An 18,729-nucleotide genomic window follows, 5' to 3' on the forward strand; every position below is an offset into this window, starting at 1 on the left:
GTGACGTCACAGGCTCCCGTGATTCTTTGCTGAGAACGCGGCGGGCATAGAAGTCAGTGACAGCGCTGACGTCAGCAGAGGAGGAGATCATCACAGCAGGTAATGATCTCATCTATCCTCATGACAGCAGCGCTCGTCATCCCCTGCAGTGACCTGGGCTGACCTATTGATGTTAGCTCAGGTCACTGCATTACTCTCCCAGCCAATGGGGTTGACTGGGACATTGACTATGGTATGGATCGCCGTGGGACCCCCCCTTATTGGATTACACCGGACCTGGATTTGCTTATTCTTGTCAATAAATTGGTGAATGAGGGAATGTTTTGGGGAGTGTTTTTTCAAATAAAACTTTTTTTGTTGTCTATTTTTTTTTTATTACTGACTGGGTTGGTGATGTCGGGTATCTGATAGAAATATAGAAAAAATAGAGATTACCTTGGCGTTTGGTTTTGGGGCTCCTTTGCATTGATCAATACAATGGCTAAATATCTCTCATTCCTATTTTTCATAGCAGTTATGCAGATACCATTTTCATATTTTTCACTTATTTCACATAGTCCATTGTATTTTTCATTCTAGTATTCCTATAGCAGTTATGCTTTTCATTATTCCCCTATACATTGTGACTGGTGTGCAACTCTTTATCCTATTGTTTAGTTGTATATTTTTGAGTCTTGCACCCTGTTCACACCATTGGTGTTCCAGACATACATTCTTTAGTTAGTATGCACTTTTTGTCTGAGAACCCTGCCCCACCCATAGCCATGTGTCTTATTTCACACATATATAGCTTGGTCCCTTGCTTCCCATACAGAGCAAGTTTTTAACTGCAGGTGAGGTTACACATAGGTTAGGGACCCCAAAAATAGAGATTACCTTGGCGTTTGGTTTTGGGGCTCCTTTGCATTGATCAATACAATGGCTAAATATCTCTCATTCCTATTTTTCATAGCAGTTATGCAGATACCATTTTCATATTTTTCACTTTTTTCACATAGTCCATTGTATTTTTCATTCTAGTATTCCTATAGCAGTTATGCTTTTCATTATTCCCCTATACATTGTGACTGGTGTGCAACTCTTTATCCTATTGTTTAGTTGTATATTTTTGAGTCTTGCACCCTGTTCACATCATTGGTGTTCCAGACATACATTCTTTAGTGGGTATCTGATAGACGCCGTGACATCACTAACCCCAGGGCTTGATGTCAGGTGACATTACACATTTGGCATCAACCCCATATATTACTTCATTTGCCACCGCACCAGGGCATCGGGATGAGTTGGGGCGAAGCGCCAGGATTGGCACATCTAATGGATGCGCCACTTCTGGGGCGACTGCGGCCTGCTATTTTTAGGCTGGGGAGTGTCCAATAACGGTGGACCTCCCTAGTCTGAGAATACCAAACCACAGCTGTCCGCTTTACCTTGACTGGTGATCCAATTTGGGTGGGACCCCGTGTTTTTTTGTTTTAAATTATTTATTTAATTTAAATGAACAGTGTGGGGTGCCCTCTGTTTTGGATTACCAGCCAAGGTGAAGCTGCCAGCTGTGGTTTGCAGGCTGCAGCTGTCTGCTTTACCCTAGCTGACTACAAAAAATAGGGGGGCCCCACGTCGTTTTTTTTAATTATTTATTTATTTTGGCTAAATGCAAGGCTAAGCACCCTTTAGTGCCACATGAAAGTCACTAAAGGATGCCAGCTTAAAATATGCAGGGGGGTGGGACATTATTTAGGTCTTTCTCATCTATCTATCTATCTATCTATCTATCTATCTATCCCTCTGTTCATTCATCCAGTCATTCATTCATCCCTCTATCTCTCTGTCTCTATATCTATCCATCTCTATATCTACTCATCTATTTATCTTTGTTGCTGCTTCCGTTTTTTGCGGTCCGCAAAAAAACACAAGTCACACGGATGACACACGGACCGTATACGGAACGGAAGTCACACGGATGCCACACGGACACATCCGTGAAAAAAAACGGACCGTTTTTGCGGACTGCAAAAACGGAACGGTCATGTGAATGTAGCCTTAGGGAGAGTCTGGCAAGATAGCTGCCAGCCGAATGTTCAGACAGCTGTCTTTATGTATGGAGGCATTAGTTAAACACTTGTAAAGCTGAGAAATGTGGCCTAACTCAGATGGCTTTATTATCAGCCCAGCACAATGAACATATAATCATCAAGTATCATGTCTAATAAATTAAAGATGACAACATTTACATTGATTATTCACCACAACCACTGTCAGTACAAAAGTACAGTACCAAGTCTTTCATCAGTACATACCGTATTTTTCGGACCATAAGACGCACTTTTTTCCCCCCAAATGTTGGGGGAAAGTGGGGGGTGCGTCTTATGGTCTGAATGTGGCTGCGGGGAATGTGGGTGCTGCGGTAGAGCGGGTCATCGGGGACAAGCAGGCTGTAGCAGCCTGCCGTGACCACGTGGACCCGCTCATTTAATATGCACGCCCATCCCCCGCCCATCATCCCTCAGCGCTGAAGCAGGCACTGACAGGTGGGCGGGATGATGGGCGGGGGATAAACAGCCGGCCCGCATGATCACCCCTGGCAACTACGGCCTGGAGTGATCATGTGCGGCTGTATTCACTGCTCCACACGCATCATCATCAGCGCGGGGAGCAGTGAATCAGTGTACAGTACTCACCGTTCCCCTGCAGCACCGCTCATCCTCCCGTCTGTGTCAGCGGCAGCGCCGCTGAGTGGAGCCGTCCCCGTTACCCTGCTGCATCGTGATAATTTCCTGTGTCTGTTCCGGCGGCTGGGTGGAGACTAGCGGCGCGCACAGCGATGACGTCATCGCTGTGCGCACGTGTCCACACGCAGCCGCCAACACAGACATAGGAGATGATCGCGATGCTGCAAGGGAACGGGGATGGCTCCACTCAGCGACGCTGCCGCTAACACAGACGGGAGGACGAGCGATGCTGCAGGGAGTGAGGTAAGGTGAGGTGAGTATGAACGTTTATTTTTTTATGTGCCACAGGATGTTGCCATACACCAGGATGGGGTATATTATGAGCAGGATGGGGTCATATGAGCAGGATGGGGTCATATGAGCAGGATGGGGTCATATGAGCAGGATGGGGGTATATGAGCAGGATGGGGTCATATGAGCAGGATGGGGGCATATCAGCAGGATGGGTTCATATGAGCAGGATGGGGTCATATGAGCAGGATGGGGGCATATCAGCAGGATGGGGTCATATGAGCAGGATGGGGTCATATGAGCAGGATGGGGTCATATGAGCAGGATGGGGGCATATCAGCAGGATGGGGGCATATCAGCAGGATGGGGGCATATGAGCAGGATGGGAGTATATGAGCAGGATGGGGGTATATTATGAGCCAGATGGGCGTATATTATGAGCAGGATGGGGGTATATAAGCAGGATAGGGGTATATTATGAGTAGGATGGGGGTATATGAGCAGGATGGGGGTATATTATGAGCAGGATGGGGGTATATGAGCAGGATGGAAGTATATTATGAGCAGGATGGGGGTATATGAGCAGGATGGGGGTATGTAGCAGGATGGGGCCATATGCCATGATGGGTTATATAGCAGGATGCGGCCATATGCCAGTATATAGCAGGATGCGGCCATATGGCAGGATGACGGTATATAGCAGGATGAGGGACATATACTGTATATACAAGGCAGGAGGATCATTACCAGGATGCGGCACCTTAGTAGAGAATTTGGGGACATTACCCCCATAAGTGTCAGCAGCAGATCCTTGCCCCATACCAGTGTGTCATGACCACATTTTTTGCTTAAAATTTTACTTTCCTATTTTCCTCCTCTAAAACCAGGGTGCGTCTTATAGTCCGGTGCGTCTTATAGTCCGAAAAATACGGTAACTACATCACGAGAACAACCATCAGTACATGAATATATCACTAGAACCACAGTCAGTACATGCCTACATTTCCAGAACAATCATCAGTACAGAAATACAGCCCCAGAACCACTGTCAGTACATGACTGCAACACTAGAACAATTGTCAGTACACAAATACAGCCTAGGAACAACCGTCAATACATGACACATCATCGTTATACAGCGATCACTTTCAATGTCAGGTTAGCCTCTATCATATAAACTTGTATACCTTAACAATGGTAAGGAGATGATTGAAATTGTTGTTACCAGCTATCATCAAACTATGGACCATACAGGTACCACAACACTGATTAGTTGCTAGTAGCCACACTAGTAAACATTTAAAGAGTAACTTAAAGGTTTGGTCTGAAGGCAAAGTAATTTTCATTCTAAATCCCTATCTATTTAGTGCCAAAATATAATTTTTTTTAATATGCTTGCATTAATAATTTCCTATCCTAACTACACCATCAAACTGTTATTCTCTCTTTTCTTCCCCTACTTCCTTTTTGATGACGCTTCGTTTGAGAATCCCAGTGCATGGTGCATGCTGGGATACTCAAAACAAGATGTCATCAGGGGGCTGAGGCTGCAGTCACTGCCACAGCTTCTGACCGCTCCCAGAAATGAAGCACCATCAGTGATGCTCATTTCAGGGGCTGGACTAGTCTTTGCATGATGTGCTCTGTCCAATGTGCACAATGACAGCACACGCTCTGATGCTGGCTCAGATCACCAGTAATGAGCTGGCACCAGAGCAGTGTCAGAATATCCAGCGTACAAAGACCAGGTGACGTCACTGGTCTTCGCACACCAGTTATTGTGACATTGGTGCCAGCTCATTATTGCTGATCTGAGCCAGCAATAGAGCGCGTGGTGTCATTATGCACATTGCACAGTGCACGGAGACTAGCCCAGCCCCTGAAACAAGCGTCACTGATGACGCTTCATTTCAGGGAGGGGCAGAGGCTGCGTGAGTGACTGCAGCCTCTGAACCATGATAACACTTCTTTCGAGTATCCAAGCATGCACCATGCTCTAGGATTCTCAAAAGAAGCCTCATCAAAAAGGTCCATTAATTCTTACCAGACTGGTGAAGTAATGTGACCTGAGACCCCCATAGGTGAAGTGCACGGCTCAGGAGACAGGACTCTGACTTTCTATTGAACCCGCGCTGCTCTGTCTGTTCTCCCCCCACTTTTCTAATAGGTCTTTGGAGCAATTGGTAGGGGACTGGGGACCGAGTTCCCCTCAGATCTGCTCAAAATTAATTACTCTAAAACATAGAGGACATTTGATAGAGGACAGATCAATCTATTGATTATCTATCCATCTATCTATCCTTCTATCTATCTATATATCCTTCTATCTATCCCACCGCACCAAAACGCAATAAAACGCATGCGGATTTCGGTGCGGTTATTTTGCGATTTTTTTTTTCCGCGGGTGCAGTAATCTTTCAGTGCCTGCGGAATTTTCTTAAGAAAATTCCGTTTTCCAGTGCGCACAGGGCCTAAAGATCGTACTGTGCACATGAAAGTATGGTCAAAGGCTGAGCAGTTAATAAACCACTGACCATCACCTGGATATAGATCAGCGATCAGCGATCGCTTAAAACCTGCATTAGTCAATGTGTTTAGCCATCACCTGCATTTATCCAACCTCAAACCTCGGTACCTCACAGGTCCTGGGGCCATGATGACTTCACATCCACAGCCTTTTTCTGCAGACCTCCATCTTCTCTTCTCTTCTGCTGCACATCACTACATAGTGCCCTTAAAAATAACGCCATTATAAAAATATTCACCTATGCTGTTCCCTAAATAACCCCCCAAAATAAATAACTGTCCCTCACTTTAATCCCTGCACAACAACAACCCAGACTGTCTATATTATGGTACATGACTTCCAATCTGCCCCCTTTATATACCACAATGTCTCCCCTCATGAGTTACACCCAGTATACCCTCCTCACTTATGAACTATGATCTCCAAACTGTCTGCACCACATGCTGCCCCCTAATCGAACTGTCTCCCATACATTAGACTTTTACATATTGAGCCATGTTGCCCTTTTTCCATACTGAGCCCACCACACACTGTCCCCTTTTCCACAGTGATTCCACCCCGCAGGCTGCCCCCTGCCCCATACAGATCACACCCCATGCTGTGGGCCCTCACAGATCACACTCCATGCACCCCCTTTTCCCATACAGAGCGCTCCCTATGCTGCTGCCCCGTGGCCCACACAGATCACACCTCATGCACCACCTTTTCCCATACAGAGCGCTCCCTATGCTGCTGCCCCCTGGCCCATACAGATCACAACCCATGCACCCCTATTTCCTATACAGAGCGCTCCCTATGCTGCTGCCCCCTGGCCCACACAAATCACAACCCATGCACCCCCTTTTCCCATACAGAGTGCTCCCTATGCTGCTGCCACCTGGCCTACACAGATTACACCCCATGCACCCCCTTTTCCCATACAGAGCGCTCCCTATGCTGCTGGCCCACACAGATCACAACCCATGCACCCCTATTTCCTATACAGAGCGCTCCCTATGGTGCTGCCCCTGTCCCAAAGAGATTACACCCCATGCACCGCCTTTTCCCATACAGAGCGCTCCCTACGCTGCTGCCCCTGTCCCATGGAGATCCCCCTCCATGCACCCCCTTTTCCTATATAGAGCGCTCCTTATGCTGCTGCCCCTGTCCCATAGAGATCCCCCTCCATGCACCCCCTTTTCCTATATAGTGCTCTCCCTATGCTGCTGCCCCTGTCCCATAGAGATCTCCCTCCATGCACCCCCTTTTCCTATATATAGCGCGCTTCCTATGTTGCTGCCCCTGCCCCATAGAGATCCCCCTCCATGTACCCCCTTTTCCCATACAGAGCGCTCCCTATGCTGCTGCCCCTGTCCCATAGAGATCCCCCTCCATGCACCCCCTTTTCCTATATAGAAAGCTCCCTATGCTGCTGCCCTGCCCCATAAAGATTACACCCTGCCGGCTACCGCCACTATCTTCAGCTCTACAGCGCTTACCGACTCCGGTGACTTCTGTCCTTCTCAGCGGCACTCAGCCTGCAGAGACGCCAGAGAACCAATTAAATGACCAAAGGGTAAAGATAGCTACACTCATTCAATAATAAAAACCTATAAAACGTGAGTGATCAAGCCAAATAAAAGTATATAATCTTTATTGAAAATCATTAAAACCAACATATAGAACAAACAATGATGAGGACACATTCAATTAACCTCAGGTAAACAGGAATATACAAGCAATAAATAGCAAATATGCATACTGGCCGTGTGTCAGAAAGGCATAAAATAGTGCACGACACAGTGTTTCGGGGTGCTTGCCCCTCGTCAGTGACACCCCCATACTTTGCACTGACGAGGGGCAAGCACCCCGAAACACTGTGTCGTGCACTATTTTATGCCTTTCTGACACACGGCCAGTATGCATATTTGCTATTTATTGCTTGTATATTCCTGTTTACCTGAGGTTAATTGAATGTGTCCTCATCATTGTTTGTTCTATATGTTGGTTTTAATGATTTTCAATAAAGATTATATACTTTTATTTGGCTTGATCACTGCAGAGACGCCAGCAGCAGTGAGGTGACTCATCGCGCTGCCCTTGACATCATCAGTGAGCGCACCAGGCCAGGGAGCTGATTGCAGCTTCCGACCCCGGAAGTGCCAGCGAGTAAGGAGCAGGTATGGAGAATTCCGGGACCACCAACTAACCCACCAAACCCCCACCCTCCACGCAAAGACTCTGGTTTTAGTAATGAGGGAAATTTAAAAAAATATATTTTTTTTACTCTTGTCCCTGGCGCTGCCCCCCGCAGCCCGCCGCCCCAGGCACCGGACCTCCGATGCCTAATGGTAAATACGGCCCTGAGTATAAATATATATGATTAATAAATTGAGGATGCTGGCTGTGTGTATATATAATATAGAGGCTACGTATGTTCTCCCGCATCTCCGTTAGAATAAATTCACAAGCTGCAGCTCAGAAACCCAAGCCACAGGTCAGTTTATGGAGCGTCTTAAAGAAGCACAGGGGGCCGGAGATTTCTATAAATCCATCCACTGTGCTTGGACCGTACAACACAGCATTTTGAACGTAGTGAAAACACTCAGTGTCTAAAATGCTGCTGACATTGACTGTGGGCCCTAAGGACTCGTTCACATATGGGTTAAGGAATTTCATTTGTTTTTCCATGTTTATGAAAAGACAAATGAAATTAACCCCTTCCTGCACTGTTGTATCCTTTTATTTACTACATATACCCATTATAACCTATGGTGCTGCTTGCATGTCAGTGTATTTACACAGACTGTGTGTCCATGTGATCCACATAGAGACATCTGTTTTTTTTCCGGCAGCACAGATGACAATGGTCAATAGAAGTCTACAGCGCCGTGAAAAATACGTACAGCACACGGATGGCTTCAGTTTGCTGTACATGTTTAACATTGAAAATGTAGGAGAAGCTTTGTATCTGTTGTATATTTAGTTATTTAGTTAGCTGGGTTATAGTACTATATCTATGTAGTAAGCGTTGTTTTGCTCCCATATCTATATAGTAAGCTCTGTTATGATACCATAGTTAAGCAGTAAGCTTAGCTCTGGTATTATGTGTATGTAGTAAGCTTGTTCTGTTCCCGTATCTATGTAGAAGGCTTGGTTCTGTTGCTGTTTCTACAGTATGTAGTAAGCTCGGTTCTGCTCCCATATCTCTGTAGTAAGTACGATTTTGTTCCTGTATTGATACACTAAGTTCGGTTCTGTTCCTGTATCTATGTAGTAAGCCCGGTTTTGCTCCCATATCTCTGTAGTAAGTTTGGTTCTGCTCCCTTATCTCTGTAGTAAGTTCGGTTCTGCTCCCTTATCTCTGCAGTAAGCTCAGTTCTGCTCCCATATCTCTGTAGTAAGTACGATTTTGTTCCTGTATTGATACACTAAGTTCGGTTCTGTTCCTGTATCTATGTAGTAAGCCCGGTTCTGCTCCCATATCTCTGTAGTAAGTTTGGTTCTGCTCCCTTATCTCTGTAGTAAGTTCGGTTCTGCTCCCTTATCTCTGCAGTAAGCTCAGTTCTGCTCCCATATCTCTGTAGTAAGCTCAGTTCTGCTCCCATATCTCTGTAGAAAGTTTGGTTCTGCTCCCGTATCTCTGTAGTAAGCTTGGTTCTGCACCCTTATCTCTGTAGTAAGCTTGGTTCTGCATCCTTATCTCTGTAGTCAGCTCGGTTCTGCTCCTGTATCTCTGTAGTAAGCTCAGTTCTGCTCCCATATCTCTGTAGTAAGCTCGGTTCTGCTCCCATATCTCTGTAGTAAGCTCGGTTCTGCTCCCATATCTCTATAGTAAGCTTGGTTCTGCACCCTTATCTCTGTAGTAGTGATGTGTCGGTCGCGAACAATCCAACACAAAGATCCGGGTCCCTGCAGTGACTGACAGGAGCCGGATCACTAGTGTGAGCCAATAAAATCTCCAAACGGCTCTTTTCGCAGCTGAAACCCCGCCCACCCTTGGCTAAACTCTGCCTACTCAACAATCTAATTGGTCACTTGTAAGTGGGTGGGGTTTTGCCACAGGTGGGCGTGGTTTCAGCGGCGTCACTATAATCTTAAATATGTGTTCACTTGGGGTGAACACATATTTAATAAGGAGCCGAGAACGATCTGAAAGATCCGGCTCTTTTTGGTGAGCGGAGCTATGGGAACTGGATCATCAAAAAGAGCCGGACTGCCCATCACTACTCTGCAGTAAGCTCGGTTCTGCTCCCATATCTCTATAGTAAGTTCAGTTCTGCTCCCGTATCTCTGTAGTAAGCTCGGTTCTGCCCCCTTATCTCTGTAGTAAGTTTGGTTCTGCTCCCATATCTCTGTAGTAAGCTCGGTTCTGCCCCCTTATCTCTGTGGTAAGCTCGGTTCTGCTCCCATATCTCTGTAGTAAGTTCGGTTCTGCTCCCGTATCTCTGTAGTAAGCCCGGTTCTGCCCCCTTAACTCTGTAGTACGCTCGGTTCTGCTCCCATATCTCTGTAGTAAGTTCGGTTCTGCTCCCGTATCTCTGTAGTAAGCTCGGTTCTGCTCCCATATCTCTGTAGTAAGTTCGGTTCTGCTCCCGTATCTCTGTAGTAAGCTCAGTTCTGCTCTCATATCTCTGTAGTAAGTTCGCTTCTGCTCCCGTATCTCTGTAGTAAGCTCGGTTTTGCTCCCATATCTCTGTAGTAAGTTCGGCTCTGCACCCTTATCTCTGTAGAAAGCTCGGTTTTGTTCCCATATCTCTGTAGTAAGCTCCTTGCGGTTCCCATATCTATATAGTCATCTTGGTTATATTCTAGTATTTCTGTACTCAGTAAGCCCAGTTCTGTTCCCATATATATGCACCACCCTGTTCATAAAGCCTGTTACCTCTGCTGCTTTAGGCTATGTGCGCACATTGCGTTTTTTTCCGCTGAAACACTGCGTTTAGAACTGCAGCATTTCAGTGCCAAATTGCATGCGTTCAGCTTTCCCAGCAAAGTCTATGAGAAAGCCGAAAAATCAATGCACATGCTGCGTTTCTAAACTCAGCGTTTTTGATGCCAAAATTTGGTGCGGAATAAAAAGCAGCATGTCACTTCTTTTGTGTGTTGTAGCTGCATTCTCCACCCATTGAAATCAATGATGTGGGTCAGAACACAACCAAAATGCACTTGGACTGCATTTTTGTTGCGTTCCGCATGCTTTTTTGACAAGCAAAACGCTGGTCTTTTCAGTCTCTGTCAATGTCGGTCAATTTCTGTCTGTGGATGTCGGTGAATCTCCCTCTGTCTGTGGGTCTCTTTCTCTGTCAGTTGGTCGCTCTGTTTCTCTCTCTCTCTGTCTGTCCCTCTCTCTGTCTGTTGGTCAGTCTCTCTCCCTCTCTCATGCTCACTGATCCCCGATCAGTAGCGCGGCGCTGCACGGCGTTCACACTGTTCCGGCGGCTTTTCCTCTTTTGAAAATGCCGGCCGCTCATTATTCAATCTCGTATTCTCTGCTTTCCCCGCCCACCGACGCCTATGATTGGTTGCTGTCAGACACGCCCCCACACTGAGTGACAGCTGTCTCACTGCAACCAATCACAGCCGCAGGTGGGAGGGTCTATATCGTGCAGTAAAATAAATAAATAATTAAAAAAAAAGCACGTGCAGTCCCCCCAATTTTGATACCAGCCAAGATAAAGCCACACGGCTGAAGGCTGGTATTCTCAGGATGGGGAGCGCCACGTTATGGGGAGCCCCCCAGCCTAACAAAATCAGCCAGGAGCCGCCCGGAATAGCCGCATCCATTAGATGCAACAGTCCTGGGACTTTACCCAGCTCATCCCGAATTGCCCTGGTGCGGTGGCAATCTGGGTAATAAGGGGTTAATTATGGCAGGCGTCTCCCCGAGATACCTTCCATGATTAACCTTTAAGTTAAAGAAAATAAACACACACATCCAAAAAATCCTTTATTTGGAATAAAAGACAAAAAAACACCCTCTTTCCCCACTTTATTAAAATCCTCAAATACCCCTCCAGGTCCGACGTAATCCACAGAGGTCCCGCGACGCATCCAGCTCTGCTACATGAAGCTGACAAGAGTGGCAGTTGAACACCGCCGCTCCTGTGAGCTCCACGCAGCAACTGAAGAGAGCCGCGCGATCAGCGATGAAGTCACAGGTGAGTTGCGGTCTCAGTTGGAGGACTCAGCTGGCCGCGGGAAACCTGAGTGACGGCACCGCTAATCGCGCTGCTTACTTCAGTCACTCAGGGGATTAGCGGTTACTGGTGAGTCCTTCATGGGTGACCGCTAATCAGGACGCCACACACAGACAGAGCCGCGGGATGACAATGAAGTGAAGTTCACCCGAGTTCATTCTCATCGCGCGACTCTGTCTATGTCGGCTGTCAGTTGGCGGTAATGTCGGGATGTGTGTGGGGATGTAGGCGGTAATGTCGGGATGTGTGCGCTGATGTCGGCGATAATGTCGGGATGTGTGCAGGGATGTCGGCGGTAATGTCGGGATGTGTGCGGGGATGTAGGCGGTAATGTCGGGATGTGTGCGCTGATGTCGGCGGTAATGTCGGGATGTGTGCGGGGATGTAGGCGGTAATGTCGGGATGTGTGCGGTAATGTCGGGATGTGTGCGGTGATGTTGGGATGTGTGCGGTGATGTCGGGATGTCGCCGTATGACAATGAAGTCGGGTGCAGTTCACCCGAGTTCATTCTCATCGCCCGACTCTGTCTGTGTCTGCTGTCAGCGGGCATGTAGCAGAGCTGAATTGCCGGGGGAACGACTGACAAAAATGCATCCAAAACGCATGGAAAAAGCATCCAAAATGCATGCGTTGTGGATGCATTTTATTTTTATAAACGCAGTGTTTACATTTCTCCAGGCTGCCAGAGGGTGTGTTCTTTTCCGCACTGCAGAGAACTCAACGTGCGCACATAGCCTTAAGGCTACTTTCACACTTGCGTTGAACGGCATCTGTTGCATTGCGTTGTGTGACGGATGCAACGGATGCGTTGCATATGATCGCTCTCAATAGCCGGCGGCCGGGGGCGCTCAGCTGAGAGCTCTCACATGCCGGCGGCCGAGGCTCTCAGCTGAGAGCTCTCTATAGCCGGCGGCCGGGGGTGCTCAGCTGAGCGCTCTCACATGCCGGCGGCCGGGCGTTCAGCTGAGAGCTCTCACATGCCGGCGGCCGGGCGCTCAGCTGAGAGCTCTCACATGCCGGCGACCGGGCGTTCAGCTGAGAGCTCTCACATGCCGGCGGCCGGGCGCTCAGCTGAGAGCTCTCACATGCCCGCGGTCGGGAGCGGTCAGCTGAGAGCTCTCACATGCCGGCGGCCGGGCGCTCAGCTGAGAGCTCTCACATGCCGGCGGCCGGGCGCTCAGCTGAGAGCTCTCACATACCGGCGGTCGGGAGCGGTCAGCTGAGAGCTCTCACATGCCGGCGGCCGGGCGCTCAGCTGAGAGCTCTCACATGCCGGCGGCCGGGCGCTCAGCTGAGAGCTCTCACATGCCGGCGGTCGGGAGCGGTCAGCTGAGAGCTCTCACATGCCGGCGGCCGGGCGCTCAGCTGAGAGCTCTCACATGCCGGCGGTCGGGAGCAGTCAGCTGAGAGCTCTCACATGCCGGCGACCGGGCGCTCAGCTGAGAGCTCTCACATGCCGGCGCCGGGCGCTCAGCTGAGCGCTCTCACATGCCGGCGGCCGGGCGATCAGCTGAGAGCTCTCACATGCCGGCGGCCGGGCGATCAGCTGAGAGCTCTCACATGCCGGCGGTCGGGCGCTCAGCTGAACGTTCGGCCACCAAGAAACAAAATAAAGTTTCTGTGACTTAAAAAAAAAAAAAAAAATGAGCATGCAGTGAAAAATAAAGGTTTCCGCCGCTCAAAAAAAGTTACATGCTGCGTTTATTCCGCCCGACGCAGCGTCAAAATAACGACGCTGCGTCGTTCAGCGGATGCAACGCTGACACTTGCGTTACAGTGCGTCGTCCATACAAGTCTATGGAGAATAGCGCAGTGCGTTAATGGACTGCGCTATTCTCCATAGTGACGGACTGCGCTGAACGCAAATGTAAAAGTACCCTAATGCAGTGGCCAGAGATGAAAAGGCCAAAGGTGGGTCGCCGCAACTTGACGGCCACTGCCTTATGATTGCCCCCAGGCTAAATTGTGCCAGCCAGCCCTGGAAAGGGCTAAGGTCAGATCCTCACTCCATCCCCTCGTTTCTAGTCATCATCTCACCAATGAGCCTCTAGATTGGAGAAGCTGGAAGGAAGTTACTCCCAAGAGCATTGTAGACGCAATCTTGCCATAAGGCGGGGCAGGGTTACTACGCATGCGCAGCATTCTTAGTTTGCCCACCGCCTCTACAGGAGCATTACAGACAGAGACACCCGCTGTATCAGAGGTGAGCGCCCCTTTAGTGAGCTGTCCTGCAGCCGAGCTGCCGTGGTGTGTGGGTAGCAGGGACTATAGTAGTAGCTGAATTGGGATTTGTGTTGCAATTTGTCTTATTGATACGCTTACTGCGTATGTTTATTATACTGATACGTGTGCTTTTGTACAATCCATACTTTAAAATGTGATTGTGTACTATTGTGGACATGCACTCTAGCATAATGATAATGAAAGACTGTGTATCTGCACTATTTTCACGTTGTGCTGCAGGTTCATTCTTAGCAGCGCGCCGCCGCCATTTTGCCTTTGTGACGAAACAGCCAGTCACGTGTTTGTGTATTCCGCCCGTGTCTGTGAGGGAGAAAATGTCTGAAGGCGGTGAAGGTAACGTTGTAAAGATCCGCGGACTTCCTTGGTCCTGCTCGGCCGAGGAGATTGAGAACTTCTTCTCAGGTGCGTGTAATGGCTGCTCTGCTGCAGGCTAAGCGGTTGTCGTTGAGCGTAAAAACCGTTTTGTTTGTTCAGACTCTAAGATTCTAAATGGCACCTGCGGAGTTCACTTCATCTACACCCGAGAAGGCAGGCCGAGTGGAGAGGCGTTTGTGGAGTTTGAAAGCGAAGAGGATCAGAATCTTGGCCTAAAGAAAGACAGAGAAACCATGGGACATAGATATGTGGAAGGTCGGTACACTATGCATTAGGCCCTATGTGTGTGTGTGTTGGGCAGGCCGTGTGTGTGTGTGTTGGGCAGGCCGTGTGTGTGTGTGTGTGTTGGGCAGGCCGTGTGTGTGTGTGTGTGTTGGGCAGGCCGTGTGTGTGTGTGTGTGTTGGGCAGGCCGTGTGTGTGTGTGTGTGTTGGGCAGGCCGTGTGTGTGTGTGTTGGGCAGGCCGTGTGTGTGTGTGTTGGGCAGGCCGTGTGTGTGTGTGTGTGTTGGGCAGGCCGTGTGTGTGTGTGTTGGGCAGGCCGTGTGTGTGTGTGTGTGTTGGGCAGGCCGTGTGTGTGTGTGTGTGTTGGGCAGGCCGTGTGTGTGTGTGTGTGTTGGGCAGGCCGTGTGTGTGTGTGTTGGGCAGGCCGTGTGTGTGTGTGTTGGGCAGGCCGTGTGTGTGTGTGTGTTGGGCAGGCCGTGTGTGTGTGTGTTGGGCAGGCCGTGTGTGTGTGTGTGTGTGTTGGGCAGGCCGTGTGTGTGTGTGTGTGTGTTGGGCAGGCCGTGTGTGTGTGTGTGTGTGTTGGGCAGGCCGTGTGTGTTGGGCAGGCCGTGTGTGTTGGGCAGGCCGTGTGTGTGTGTGTGTGTTGGGCAGGCCGTGTGTGTGTGTGTGTGTGTTGGGCAGGCCGTGTGTGTGTGTGTGTGTTGGGCAGGCCGTGTGTGTGTGTGTGTGTGTGTTGGGCAGGCCGTGTGTGTGTGTGTGTGTGTGTTGGGCAGGCCGTGTGTGTGTGTGTGTGTGTGTTGGGCAGGCCGTGTGTGTGTGTGTGTGTTGGGCAGGCCGTGTGTGTGTGTGTGTGTTGGGCAGGCCGTGTGTGTGTGTGTGTGTGTTGGGCAGGCCGTGTGTGTGTGTGTGTGTGTGTTGGGCAGGCCGTGTGTGTGTGTGTGTGTGTGTTGGGCAGGCCGTGTGTGTGTGTGTGTGTGTGTTGGGCAGGCCGTGTGTGTGTGTGTTGGGCAGGCCGTGTGTGTGTGTGTTGGGCAGGCCGTGTGTGTGTGTGTGTTGGGCAGGCCGTGTGTGTGTGTGTGTGTTGGGCAGGCCGTGTGTGTGTGTGTGTGTGTTGGGCAGGCCGTGTGTGTGTGTGTGTGTGTTGGGCAGGCCGTGTGTGTGTGTGTGTGTGTTGGGCAGGCCGTGTGTGTGTGTGTGTGTGTTGGGCAGGCCGTGTGTGTGTGTGTGTGTGTTGGGCAGGCCGTGTGTGTGTGTTGGGCAGGCCGTGTGTGTGTGTGTGTGTGTGTGTTGGGCAGGCCGTGTGTGTGTGTGTGTGTGTGTGTTGGGCAGGCCGTGTGTGTGTGTGTGTGTGTGTGTTGGGCAGGCCGTGTGTGTGTGTGTGTGTGTTGGGCAGGCCGTGTGTGTGTGTGTGTTGGGCAGGCCGTGTGTGTGTGTGTTGGGCAGGCCGTGTGTGTGTGTGTTGGGCAGGCCGTGTGTGTGTGTGTTGGGCAGGCCGTGTGTGTGTGTGTGTGTTGGGCAGGCCGTGTGTGTGTGTGTTGGGCAGGCCGTGTGTGTGTGTGTGTGTTGGGCAGGCCGTGTGTGTGTGTGTGTGTTGGGCAGGCCGTGTGTGTGTGTGTGTGTTGGGCAGGCCGTGTGTGTGTGTGTGTGTTGGGCAGGCCGTGTGTGTGTGTGTGTTGGGCAGGCCGTGTGTGTGTGTGTGTTGGGCAGGCCGTGTGTGTGTGTGTGTTGGGCAGGCCGTGTGTGTGTTGGGCAGGCCGTGTGTGTGTGCGTGTGTGTGTGTGTTGGGCGGGCCCGTGTGTGTGTGTGTTGGGCGGGCCCGTGTGTGTGTGTGTTGGGCGGGCCCGTGTGTGTGTGTGTTGGGCGGGCCCGTGTGTGTGTGTGTTGGGCGGGCCCGTGTGTGTGTGTGTTGGGCGGGCCCGTGTGTGTGTGTGTTGGGCGGGCCGTGTGTGTGTGTGTTGGGCGGGCCGTGTGTGTGTGTGTGTTGGGCGGGCCGTGTGTGTTGGGCGGGCCGTGTGTGTTGGGCGGGCCGTGTGTGTTGGGCGGGCCGTGTGTGTGTGTGTTGGGCGGGCCGTGTGTGTGTGTGTTGGGCGGGCCGTGTGTGTGTGTGTTGGGCGGGCCGTGTGTGTGTGTGTTGGGCGGGCCGTGTGTGTGTGTGTGTGTGTGTGTGTGTGTTGGGCGGGCCGTGTGTGTGTGTGTGTGTGTTGGGCGGGCCGTGTGTGTGTGTGTGTGTGTGTGTTGGGCGGGCCGTGTGTGTGTGTGTGTGTGTGTGTGTGTGTGTGTTGGGCGGGCCGTGTGTGTGTGTGTGTGTGTGTTGGGCGGGCCGTGTGTGTGTGTTGGGCGGGCCGTGTGTGTGTGTGTGTGTGTTGGGCGGGCCGTGTGTGTGTGTGTGTGTGTGTTGGGCGGGCCGTGTGTGTGTGTGTGTGTGTGTGTTGGGCGGGCCGTGTGTGTGTGTGTGTGTGTGTTGGGCGGGGCCGTGTGTGTGTGTGTGTGTGTGTGTTGGGCGGGCCGTGTGTGTGTGTGTGTGTGTTGGGCGGGCCGTGTGTGTGTGTGTGTGTGTGTGTTGGGCGGGCCGTGTGTGTGTGTGTGTGTGTGTTGGGCAGGCCGTGTGTGTGTGTGTGTGTGTGTTGGGCAGGCCGTGTGTGTGTGTGTCGTAAACATTTGATAAATTCCAAAGTTTTTTTTTTAACTTATTAATGTACACTCTGCACACCATCTTGACAGAAAGATAACAAATGTACAAATTTTTGCAAATTTTTTTAAGCAAGTAAAAGTGAAATCACATGGTCAGACAAGTAAAATATATCTTTGTACCGTGTTAGCCAGTAGAGATAAAAAAAATTGTTTAAAAGAACAGAGTCAACCACTGAGGACTCTCTGTTCTTTTAAACAATTTTTTTTATGGTCAGACACTCATATTTAAGTCCCATTCTGTCTATTTCCTTGTGATCCTCCTTGAGATGGTTCTACCCCTTCATTGGAGTCCAGGTGTGTTTAATTAAAATGATAGCACTTGATTTGGAAAGGCACGCACCTGTCTATATAACAGCTCACAGTGCATGTCACACCATATCATGAGGTCAAAGGAACTGCCCAAGGAGCTCAGACAGAATTGTGGCAATGCACAGATCTGGCCAAAGTTACAAAAGAATTTCTGCAGTACTCAATGTCCCGAATAGAGTTGAGCGCGGTTCGAGGTTCTCCAGTTCGCGGCTCGAGTAATTTTGGGGGCTGTTCTAGATCGAACTAGAACTCGAGCTTTTTGCTAAAGCTCGATAGTTCTAGATACGTTCGAGAACGGTTCTAGCAGCAAAAAGACAAGCTAATTACTAGCTGGCTTTCCGCTGTAATAGTGTAAGTCACTCTGTGACTCACCCTATTATGAAATTTCAGTGTATAGTGTGCGGTAACAGTGCATTCAGATCACTGCTGTTTGGATAATGGCGATCGCCATTTTTTTTTTTTCCCTTGTCTTCCTTAAGCGCGCGCGTGTGGTGGGGCGGGCCAGCATGTCAGCCAATCCCAGACACACACACACACACAGCTAAGTGGACTTTTAGCCAGAGAAGCAACGGCATGTGTGATAGGATGTCCATGTCACATGTCCCTTCATTATAAAAACGAGTATCTGCCCGTCCGGACGCCATTATCTCTTCTGCGTTTGGGTGTCAGTCACCGCTAACGTAGCTCCTGTCTCCGATACTGCTGTGTACGCTCTATACACAGCGCTATACAGAATAGGGATAGAAGTTTCTATTAGTCCTTTAAGGGCTAATACCGGCAGGGTCAGAGCTATAGGTGACAGTCAGGGCCGTGAAAACAGATTTTAACAGCTACACAAGATAACAGCGTCTGTGTAGCTAAGGTCAGGGATTTCCTCGCTGCATTTCCCCATTAGGAGGGATAGAAAGGCAGGCTTCCTTTCCTGTACCCAGACCCACAACCCTGCCACTGTACCCTCCTGCCCTTTGCACACTCAAGCTCATTGTTACTAAGCCATTATACTAGCAAACACTGAGTAAACTTAGTGGCATCCTAAAAGTGGCTGTTGTAGTCCATTAGTGCCCCACTGGTGCAAATCTATGTGCAGTACCTCTGCATGACACCCTCCTGCTCTGTTTTTAATAAGCTATAATGATGGCAAAAAATGCTGCCATTTAGTGGCATACAAGAAGTGACTGTTGGACTCCATTAGTGTCCCACTGGTGAAAAGCTATTTGCAGC

At 49.8% G+C, this 18,729-nt stretch overlaps 1 protein-coding gene across 1 annotated transcript in view; it reads left to right on the forward strand.

Moving 5' to 3' along the window:
* Positions 1-13,783: 13,783 nt before the first annotated feature.
* Positions 13,784-18,729, forward strand: part of LOC142303301 (heterogeneous nuclear ribonucleoprotein H2-like) — a 108,890-nt gene continuing 103,944 nt past the window's right edge. The window contains exons 1-3 of the mRNA XM_075344565.1: positions 13,784-13,870; positions 14,131-14,313; positions 14,386-14,541. Coding sequence (XP_075200680.1) covers positions 14,226-14,313; positions 14,386-14,541 — 244 coding nt within the window. The 5' untranslated portion in view covers positions 13,784-13,870; positions 14,131-14,225. The remainder of the gene's footprint in view (positions 13,871-14,130; positions 14,314-14,385; positions 14,542-18,729) is intronic.

The sequence above is a fragment of the Anomaloglossus baeobatrachus genome, chromosome 4 (assembly GCF_048569485.1).
Source record: "Anomaloglossus baeobatrachus isolate aAnoBae1 chromosome 4, aAnoBae1.hap1, whole genome shotgun sequence".
NCBI lineage: Eukaryota > Metazoa > Chordata > Amphibia > Anura > Aromobatidae > Anomaloglossus > Anomaloglossus baeobatrachus.